Here is an 11,425-nt window from a genome sequence, read left to right on the forward strand (position 1 = left end):
TATAATTTATATAATAAAATTAAATTTTACAAATAATTAATATTAATTTTTTAAAATATTTATATATAAATATTAATAACGACTTATAATATTTTTATATATTTATTGAAATACCATAATGTTAATAAATTTTAACATCATTTAAATATATATTTTTTACATTTCAACGTTTTATTTAAAATGGTAAAATTTTTTAAAATATTTTTTATAAAAATATTAAACAGTTAAATTATAAATCGAAATTTTCAAAACCACTTCTTAAAATTTTTTTTTCCAATTATACATTTAAGTCTATTAATTTATATATGAGATTATATTTAGTAAGCATGTGATTGAATTTTAATTTACTCTTCCCTTTCATCAACATGTATATTACTTAAATCCTAAAACAGCACATGATTAGTAGTTGTTTTAGTTAAATATTATATAGTTAAAAAATTCTTTATTTTAAATTTATATAATAGAGATACCGCATCAATTCAAAAATTTATATGTATGATAAGTATAAATATATTAATAAATTCAATAGTTGAAGTGTTAAAATGTTAATTGTATAAAAATTTATTTAATGGTGTAAAACCACTTTTTGTTTATACGATTAATATTTCAACAATCCAATCGTCATACTTCATACTCTATTCATATAGATCATTCATGTCAAGTTTGACATAAATTAAAACTTTTTAACTATTTATTTTATGTAAAAAACTTTCAACTATTAAATATATATTAATATAGATAATATTTTTAATTGATATAATAGAAATATTGAATTGATTCAAAAATTTACATATTCGTGTATGCAATATATAAACGTAAAATGAGGTTATATAAATAATTGTGTTAGTAATTTGTGAGAATTAGATAAATCAAATTTTCATATATAAAATTTACAAAATTAAACCAAAATTCCTGTATAGTTTTGAGATTTGTCTCAATTAAATAGTTACAAAAATAATTGCTTTGTTCTCGACAATTTTAATGGATTTTTTTTGGGTTACTTTATAAGTTAAAAAAAACTAATGGTGATTTATTTATATAAACATTTATAGGTTTAGTTTAAATTAAACAATTTGATCAATAATTAATGGCCATATTCGTGACTGGAATTCAAATCGTTGTTTCCTCAGACTCGTAGAACGAAGAACGAATATGGCATAAATTTATCAATCCACAAGTTTATTATTTTATCATTATACTTTGGATTTCAGAATAATTCTTTTTCTTCCAACATCACCTTTGGGTTCATTTTCTGATTGCAAAATAGCTTCAAAAATAATATTTTACGGAATAAAGATGGGACAGCAAATTCACTATAGTGATAAGATTGTAGTAAATATACTATAGCTTTGATATCACAAAATAAACCCAGTTATTATTCACTTAAAAATAGAATAAACTAACTAATATCTGACAATAAACGATATGTTATGGTCCTGCCAACATGAAAATAAATATTCATCCATGAAGAATAAAGAAGCTATATTGAAACTGCTTGATCTGAAGTTATCAGGTTATCAAAATACCAACATCATTTCTGCTTATTTTGTACATCTAATGAAAATTTTAAATCATTTTAATCGCCCATCCAATGTTGAAAAAAACCAGAATGGAATGCCCGGTCAAACCACTGTAGGCTACCATAGAATACAATAACCCCAACATTCGCTCTCACCCTCTAACAATATAGAAATACACAGATTATAGCATGGAAGTAAATTCCAAGAACAATGCTCAATTGCTCATGCATCATGAGCAAATAAATGGAGAAAAGTCTATTCACAAAACTGATCGTATAAGAAACTGGAAAATCATGTATCAGACCCTATGATATCCCTGGCCCAGGAAATTCCAACTGGATATGATCTGTGTACCTTTGTTTTCATTGTAGGGACTTTTTTGACAGGGGAATCTACATCGGTTTTGTCGGGGTCTACTGTTGGTTTCTGACTTGGGGCTGACTCATTGGTTTCGGTAAGGAATTGTAGTCCCTGAAATTGTAGCCTTGGACAATTTAGTTGGAGAGAGGATGTATATTTGTGATAAAGAAAACAAGGCTTGACTTCACGTACCTTCACCGATTTCTCCTCAAATTTCACAGCTGAATCGATTGCAAGCTTCGCACCAACATCCTGCCAACAAGCACAAACAACTAATTAATAACGAGTAGATAACAAAGTCACTGAACATATAGTTGGCTGCTCAGAGCAAGAATGTTGAATCTGAAGAATACTATTGTCTTATGCAAGATGACAAATGAGAACTGTATATGTTTGCAAGGCAATACAATTAGAACAAAATCAGTAACTCTTGAAAATATAAAAGTATGACACGCTCAGAATTTTAGCCTAAAGCTAATGACAAAAAACACGATGACAATAAACTCCTAAAGCTCAGAATTTTCTGCAACTAGACTAAGCAATCTAAGTAACAAATCAAACAATCAGAGGAACAAAATATAAAACCAAAGCTCCCTCTAGCATACATATTTATCTCCAAATGTGACCAAAACAATCTTTTCTGTTATTTGCTCCACATTTTTGGAATGCTCAGTGTATATATATTTTAACATGGATAGAAGTACTATAATCATATGGAAATGAAAGTTTAGCATCTGGTTTCTAGAATAAAATGCATAATAATCGCGATATACATGCTAACCTCAGAAAAGGTTTAGTTTCTATGTATCCATTCTGTATTTGGGCATAGTAAGCACATCTGTTCCCAATATGCATATATATGATACCAATATGGGAGTGGGTTCCCGCATCATTATTTCATGGAACATAACGCATAATAAAAACAATATAAAGAGATTATTTAACCTGAAAAAGTTTAGTATTCACTCCATCTTTAACTCCTTCAGCAAATTGGCATAGATACCAAAGACCTGAATTAGCTACATCCTGCATGGCAGAGAATAATACTTACCACTTCTGCACAATTTCATAATTTAGAGAGTAATATTTAATAACAGTATCAGAATTAACCTGTTTGCTTTCAAGAAGCTCAATTTTTCCTTCCTGCAGAGTTCAGTAACAAATGAAGCATCAGATAAGTTGCAAATAAGTACAATACCGGCACACCTGAAGATCGAACTTGAGAAAAGAAATGCATCTTACCAATCCAGCTACCATTTTATTAATCATTTCCACATTAAAACCAATTTCGGAAAGGTTTGATTTCATGTCGTCAACCTGCATGCAAATAATGCTTCATGTCATTATGAGCAGATCATCGGTTTCTCCCTTTTCTCATAAACAAAGTAAGCAAACCAAAGGTCAGCTGGAAGGATGGATGTTGATTTGAGGATCTATAAGGCTGCACCAGCCATAAACTTATATGCTAGAATTTCATTCTATTTGAAAAAGTTATGGACATAATAAAACAATGCACCCTCATAAACTCTCAAATGATTCTCCTTAATGCCAACTATGGGCTCTTACTTACACAATGTCAAGGGTAAGAAAGACTGACAAAGAGACTCTGATTTCAAACTCAGGTAAAAGTGTCTAAAATCAGAAATCGCAAATCAAAAAAGAAAATATTCATTATAGCTGGGAAACCTCAAAAACTTTAAATCAATAACTGAGATAAAAAAAAAGCACCTAAAATTCTTTGGCAAGTCATTCTCTATTAGTAAAGATTTGCAATAAGCTTCTAAAAGCAACAGAACCCAATCTTTGGAAAGTTCTATATCACTGCTCCAGAAAGAGAATCATCAGTAAAAGCAAAGGGAAAGAGGGAATGGAATACACCTCAAACTAAAATACAAGAAAAACATTTTAAAGGTTGGAGGGGAAAAGGCCAAGGCTTAAATATTTCCTCAAATGCAACTGGAAAAATATCAAAAGATTCATGGAATAATGATATTTGATCTTCTACTGGTATCCAATATCTACTGCCCCTATGAAAAACTGATAGTTCAAAATAAAAGTAGTCTTTGAATACATTTTTTGCGATGAGAAGGGATGTTTCCTTCTGCTCCTCTACTTTCCAGTCCAAGCCTTCCAATCTCCTGGATAGATGTCTTTTTGTTGTCTGCATGAATGAAGTAAGAACAAAATCAAACACTAAAAACCGTGTCAAACAAAGAATTTGTTTCCAAGGATTAGTACAATTACATAAAAGAAACACCAATATTACTCACATTTAATGTTTCAGATACATTATCTAATTGTTTTGACACAGCTGCTACAGCATCCATCATATTTTGCTTTGTGACAAACATCACATCAGAGATTGACAAGCCCTACATAATAAGGGATAAGAACAATACATCAGAAATTTAGGAATGTTAAAAGTACAATATTTAAAGCACTTTGGACAAAAATGATATTTCATTTTTTGATTCATCAATAAAATCGTTTTACCTTCCACCACATATAACAATATCCTAATGCTCCAAGCGCTGCAGCTGGCAGAAGATAAGAAGCAATGCCCCCTGTGTGCATCAGGAAAAAAAAAGGAGTGAGCAAGCACCCTACTGCTATATTACTGTTTTAATGATAAGCCACAAAGTTCAACTTCTAATTCTTCACAATGCAGCATATTTGCAACTCATACTTTCTAAAATATAGGCACAGATCCACATAAGCTATCCCCCATATAACCAAAGTACTCTAGAACATGAGACCAAGAAATTAATAAATTTAATAGAACAAGTAAATCATTCAAATAAATTAGAACAGGCCAAATCTAAATGAAAAGATGCAAAACAGGAAGTAGACATATATAATTTAAATTATATAGACATATTTCAAAAGACATAGATGCACATACCGCCGGAGCCTGAGTTCCCATTAAGAATGGTTACCGGATTGGACGTTGTCAAATCCTTGAGCTCTTGCGCCAATTGTCTAATCTAAAAGAACATAAACCCAAAAGCATACACACATAGTTAAATACAATCTTACAGAGGAAAATGATTAACACAGATAAAGAGAACTCCAACCTCATCCCACCACCTAGAGAAAGAAACAAAGCTGCAAAATTTCATTGACATTTACCCAAATCTGGTCTAACAAGTTCTATACCATTAGCCCAGCATGAAAGGATATGTGTCCAAAACAAGTATGTTCGATTTTTCTAAGTTTTTCCTTGAAGAATCACACCGATACCCATATTCAAATATTTGTCAAACACAGGTACCGGGCATGGGTACTTCAGGAAAAATGGTAGTCCAAATAACATAGATTCTATATACATATTCAGCACTTCAAAAATAATATAAAACGCCGAAAACTTGTGCACTTAAAGTAAACTAAAAGGCTAGATTTTGACTGGAAAGGATTGAGAGTACCTGAGCAGCAAGAAGGGTGTGATCATACTTATAAGGCGAGAATTGGACATCATCAACGCCTTTCAGTAATTCCTGAAGCTGGGAAATTAGTTCAGATAAACGCCCACTCCTCAAAACAATTGAACCAGTTAAACCTAAACCCAAAATTTTAAAAACCCGAATTTCAAAACTATAGGAAAAAAGGTAAGGAAAATCAGACCAAAAAAGAAGAAGAGACATTAGATAATAGGGAAAGTATAATAACCAGCGCCCATCAGAATTAGAACTTTGGAGGTTTGAACCCCTGCCTGCATCGCCATCGTTCTTTTTTCTTTTGGGTGTTTGAATCGAAGAGAAGAAGGCGCAGACTTCAATTGAAATCCACCTTTTGTTTTTTGTGTTCTGCTACGATACTATTTAATCTCACTGTTAATTCTTAAAGTTTGGGTAAAACTAAACAATTCAATAAAGCTTAATTCTCGATTTGGCCCTTAAGTATACTAATTTTTTCATTTTAGTACCTAATTTTTTTTCCAATTTAATACATAAAGTATCATTAATTAAGGTTTTTACTCATTTTTTAATTGACATTAAAAAAAAGCTTCAATGAATAAAAATATGACACATGGCACTCCATCACCATTTTGACCAAAATAATATATATTAGTTGAAAACTCACTACTCTCCATGTTTTCTTTCATATCCTTCATCATTAAGCATCAAAGTCTTAAACATTTTTCTTCTCCTTCCACCCATCAAACTCCTCTCCCTCCATAATTTATTATTTTTCCATTCTTTCATGTTATTCATTGTGTATTCAAGGGCGGTAGATAATTACAATCCACATTGGCAAGCTTGCTCAACTTCTGATAGAGAAGAAACTGTTGATGGAGAAAAGTTTATGAGCCTCTTTATTGATGGAAAAGCTAAGCCTAAGCTATATATTTCTTAGTTCGAGATTGTTGATTGCACATATTTAACTTAAGTCTCCATTAAGTTTTTGTTCTCATACAATAATCAATTCAAATCTCATACTTTTTCTTCTGTAATTAACAAAAATCACAAGGCTGGTTGCAAGAATAACACGCAACAATTGGTGTCACTATATTGTAGCATTTTATTTATTATGGAATTTAAGGATCAATAAGAAATGCAAAGACTTGAAAAAAAAACCAGAAATGCAAGGACAATGGAAGTTCATATTAATAACAATGACCATGAATAAAAATGGAATGATTGCACCATTATGTTCTTGTATTTTTCATTAAGATACAATAAAAGAAAAGAAAGATGTGATAAGTGATGACAAAGCCAAATAGGAGGGCTAGTGCGAAAACAATTCCTTCCTTGAGGAAATATAACATTATGTGGGGTGTGATTCTCATTTATCGGATAGTTTGCAGGCACTTAACGAAAACAGAGGTAAAATAGGCATTACATTGAGGACACCGACATCATGGCAAGAGGTGACGTCATGATGAGGGATGTCGCAACGACGCGACGATTTTTCAAATTGACGAAGAGGGTGCAATCGTGACGAGCATGCATAGGATGTCATGACGACGCGGCGTATTTCTCAAGTAGTATAGTCGCGTTTTGACAGCCAAACAAGACTTCTTCCAATCGAACTCTGATTACTTCAGGGATATTTTAGTTGTTTTAGCCCTTTAAACTTAGTCTATTTAAAAGGGTCTTGTATCCCTATTTCGATAAGGCAATTAAAAATGTAGTACTATAGGACTTTTCTTTTAGGGGCGACAAGATGTAGTTGCAGATGAGTTTTGGTGAGAGATTTCATGGTAACTATAGAGAGAATTTTGTACTCCTTTTGAGAGAATTCTATGAGAGTTAAGGTTTTATTTTCGGGTTTACTCTATGAGAGTATAGGCTGATCCCTAATAAACTGGTATCAGAACAATGTTACATTTCCTCAATCAATCAGTTCAGGGATGGAGCTAACGAATTTTGATATCAAGAAGTTTGATAGAATCCCAAATTTCAAATTGTAGCAGTTTTGGATAAAGCAGGGTGTTTAAAGTAAGGTTAGTCATAAAGGGTGACAACCAAGTGGAGGGAGTTGATTTCCTCGATGTTTTATCTTTTATTATGAAACACATATCCGTTCGTGTATCACTGGCCCTGGTTGCATTATACAACCTTGATTTGAAGACTAGGAGTATTTCAGTTTTCAAGTTCAAAAATAGTTTGGGCTTGGTTGACATTCTACAAATATCGAGTTCGACCCGTGACATGGCCTGGAAAAGTAAGTATAGTAAATACAAGTCAAAGTGAAGATTTGTGGGTGTGCCTCGCATTTTTCAGACATTTTGTAGGCAGTTAACAAAAACAGAGGCGAAATAGGCATGACGTCACAACGTGGAGGACACAAACATTACGATGATGGACGTCGTGACGATGCGACAAGTTCTCCAATTGACGGAGAGGGAAATGTTGTGACGAGCATGCATGGGATGTCACGGTGACGCGACATATTCCTTAAATAACATAATCGCGTTTTGACAGCCAAGTAGAACTTCTTTTTCCAGTCGCACTCTAATTACTTCAAGGATATTTTAGTCATTTTAGCCATTTGAAGTAATCAGAGTTCAACTGGGAGAAGAAGTACTACAGGGAAATTAAAGATGTACTACAAGGCTTTTCTTTTGGGGCGACAAGATGTAGTCGTAAATAAGTTTTGGTGAGAGCTTGCGTGGTAACTATAGAGAGAATTTTGTACCCTTTTTGAGAGAAATCTATAAGAGTTAGGGCTTGTTTCCGGATTTGCTCTATGAGGGTTATGCTTTGTTTTCGAGGTTAGGGTTTGTATATTTAGTACATTTATGTTTATTTTCTTCATATTGTACTCTCGTTTGTTTACTCATTTAATAAAAAATCAAAGCCTCATTTGCTCGTGGTTTTTATCCCCTTCGGATGAGTTTTCTACTTAAAAATTGTGTTCTTAATATTTTCTATTTTTATCTTTCGTTGTTTATAAGGGTTGATCCTCAACACATTACATACTTTGAAAAAAAAAACATAATTCCAACTTTCTACTATACATGAACCTCACATGTTTGGTTACAACAACCACCATAATAGTGGTTTTAAAATCTTTTCTCTTCAAAAGAAATAACACACTGTAACGGTATGAAATCTTCATGACAAAACACTTTCTTGCCTCCAACATATCTTTCACTTGTTTAGTCCACTTTTGAAGAATAGTTGAAACCAGTCCATATCAAATGGGATTTAGAACAACATTATTAGAGAGTTTTAAAGTGAGAAAGAGAGAATTATGTCGTGGTTGAAGGATGTTATCGGTAGCAACTTTGGGTGCTACTATGGTGATCCTTGGTGGAGGAGGAGCTGGAACATGCTTGAGGAGTGCCTTGGTTCAAGCGTTAGGATGGTGTGATGGTGTTGCAAGACAAAGCTACTGAGAGTTGTTTAGGGAGGGTTTGTTGAGTAGTTAATAGCCAGGGTGGAGAAGGGAAGTGAAGAAAATGAAAGTAGGGAAAATAATAATAAATTGTGGAGGGTGAAGAGTTTGATTGGTGGAAAGATATAATGAAAAGATTTTGATTGGTTAAAGGAGATGAAAGAAAATATGGAGAGGAATGAGTTTTCAATCCATTTTTTTTCAGTCAAAATGGGGAGGGAGTGCCACTTGTCTTGCAGTTTTTTTAACTCAATTAAAAAAGGACTAAAAATTTTAATGGAATCATACTTTAAGTATCAAATTGGGACAAAAAAATAGGTACTTAAGTGAGAAAATAAGTATATTTCAAGGACCAAATCGTGAATTAAGCCTAAAAAGAATAGTAGAGTGGAGAAGTATGAACATTTATCAAACATACCTTTCATAGCATCTGATGAGAGAAAAACGATTGATGTTCCGTATATTATAGTATCTAGATCAAATTAATCCCTCTATTATTAAATGGATCGATTTAGTCCTATATTATTAAAAAGGATTAAATAAGTCCAAATTGTAACATAATTAACATTTTTGTATAAAAAATGACTTGAAATTATCAATCGTAGTTAAATTCTAAACAAAAGATTTTATTTATAGAACCATAGAAACTTTAAAATGTTAACTCTTTTAAATAGTAAATGTTAACTCTATTCTAATTTGACATTTATTGATTCTTTTTAATAATACAAGCCTCTTTGGTAAACTATTGAAAAAATCAATCAACTTAAAATTAATACTTTTAGCAACTTAATTTTTTAAACACATTTGATAACTCATGATGAAAACTACTAGATAGAAATTTTTTTTCTACAAAAAAGTGTAGAAAATGATAAGTAGATAGGGAGCTACTTATCATTTAACGGAAAATAAATTCAATGATTTTTATTTATTTTATTTAAGATTATATTATTGTTTATTGTAAGGTGTGCCTCTGACCCGTACGCGCTTGTGCACAGAAAAAAAAACAAATAATTTTATAAAATAATTTAAAAGAGTGGGTTTTTAACTACAAGCGTACAGTGTCAGTTGTAATATTCATAGTTCCGATGGAATACAAAGTGTTCCAAGGGGTCGAACCCAAAGGATTGCCAAGTGGATAAATGTGTTTATCAAGTTAATTACAATTTAAACAATTACTAATCTAATTGAGTTAGAAATTATTAGTGCAAGTCCAAATAAAATTGTTTATAAACTAAAATTAAACTATTAATTAAACTAATTAAGCTAAACTTTCTTTCTAATGTTTTAGATAATGTAAATGATTAAACGATGGTCTATTGATTAGTTGAGTGTTAATTAAACTAATAAACCTACATTGATTATATTAGTTGCCACTCTTAGTTAGGAATCTCCTCTCGGTCTCATTTTAGACTAAAATATACAACCTAAGATTACCTCTCGGTCTCACTACTCGACATGATTATATTAAAATATCTAAGGATAAACTCTCATTTTGGTCTCGTTTATCTAGGTTTTCCGTTAGAGACGTCAGTTCTAATGTATTAACTATTTCAATATAAGTGAACAACCAATCAATTAAGAATAGATATTAACTTAAGCTAACAAACAACCAATCAACTAACCGTCCAATAATTTAGCACATAATAAATCTTTACATCCAAACAAACATTTCATCGAACAACTAAGAGGCACAATAAAGAGATAAGGATAAAAAATGCTTATTTAGATGTGGAACCAATGGCACCCAAAAGCTTCATTCATCTTCATTTACAAAGTCATTTAGAAGAAAGAATAAAGAAAACTACAAGAATAAAATCTACTCTAAAAAGAAAAGAGAAAACCTAAACTAAAAATGAAAAGAAAAAAAGAAAAGAAAAGAAAAATAGAAAGAAAACCTAACCTAAAAACTATAAACCCTAAAGAAACTATTCAACCACCAAAAGTCTAAAATGAAAGGTTTATAAAGTTGTATTTATAGCCTACTAATATTTAACCTAACATTAACCATTTTGCCCTTAAATAAAAGAAGATATAAGCTTATTTGAACACAAAATTGCCTCTACGGTTTTTTCACTCGTCAGGCTTGAGTATCGTGATACCCACAACAGTCTTAAGATTGGGAGTCTTGGGGGTCTCGATATTGTGATACCACTGTAGATAGCCTCTATTCTCCTCATTTCAACACTATTAGGGGTATCACCACTTCCATGCTTCGATATTGCGATACCCCTTTCTAGGTGATATTTCTTCACATTCGGGCCACAGTCGACTCCCTACAACACTTAATCAACTTGTTAGGTTTTCTATGGCATGATTAGCCAATTTGGGTCTAAAAAATGACTTAAAACTAATAAAAAGCAATTTATTAATGACAAAACTAAAAATCGATAAAAACATATAAAAGCCACATAAATTGCTTGAGAATATGCTCCTTAAGTGTAATGGGGAGCCTAATTTAATGTATCAAATTACGGTAGATTAGCATCGCATTTATTGGGCACGTTGCAGGCACTTTAGACGAAAATCGACGAGCAAAGGCCAAAACAGGCCCAACGTCGGGACAATGAGTGTCAGCTCCTCGAGATGACACGATGGACGACGTCGTGATGAGGCGAATGGGACATCGCGACGTCACAACATGTTCTCCTATTTGGCAATCGCATTTTAGAATTCAAGCAAGACTTCTTCTCCCAGTTAGACTTTGA

The 11,425-nt window shown here is 32.0% G+C and overlaps 1 protein-coding gene across 1 annotated transcript; it reads right to left on the reverse strand.

The window, feature by feature from the left end:
- Positions 1-1,467: 1,467 nt before the first annotated feature.
- LOC107912618 (uncharacterized) lies at positions 1,468-5,747 on the reverse strand. Its single transcript, XM_016840893.2, has 11 exons — positions 5,547-5,747; positions 5,303-5,436; positions 4,783-4,864; positions 4,374-4,444; positions 4,151-4,252; positions 3,952-4,041; positions 3,123-3,197; positions 2,991-3,023; positions 2,826-2,906; positions 2,073-2,132; positions 1,468-1,991 (listed from the first exon to the last, which is right to left on the reverse strand). Exons 1-11 carry the CDS (start codon positions 5,599-5,601, stop codon positions 1,812-1,814), a joined length of 963 nt encoding a protein of 320 aa, XP_016696382.2. The 5' UTR covers positions 5,602-5,747; the 3' UTR covers positions 1,468-1,811.
- Between the last annotated feature and the right edge of the window lie 5,678 nt (positions 5,748-11,425).

This window comes from Gossypium hirsutum, chromosome D11 (genome assembly GCF_007990345.1).
Source record: "Gossypium hirsutum isolate 1008001.06 chromosome D11, Gossypium_hirsutum_v2.1, whole genome shotgun sequence".
NCBI classification, from domain to species: domain Eukaryota; kingdom Viridiplantae; phylum Streptophyta; class Magnoliopsida; order Malvales; family Malvaceae; genus Gossypium; species Gossypium hirsutum.

What these genes read in the sequence shown, in the direction of transcription:
- LOC107912618 (XM_016840893.2), bottom strand. Translation starts at nt 5,601, where the DNA reads ATGGCGATGCAGGCAGGGGTTCAAACCTCCAAAGTTCTAATTCTGATG. An exon ending in ATGTATCTGAAACATTAAAT is followed by an intron (nt 4,042 to 4,150) that starts GTGAGTAATATT and finishes TCATTCATGCAG; the next exon opens with ACAACAAAAAGACATCTATC. An exon ending in TTGAGGAGAAATCGGTGAAG is followed by an intron (nt 1,992 to 2,072) that starts GTACGTGAAGTC and finishes CTACAATTTCAG; the next exon opens with GGACTACAATTCCTTACCGA.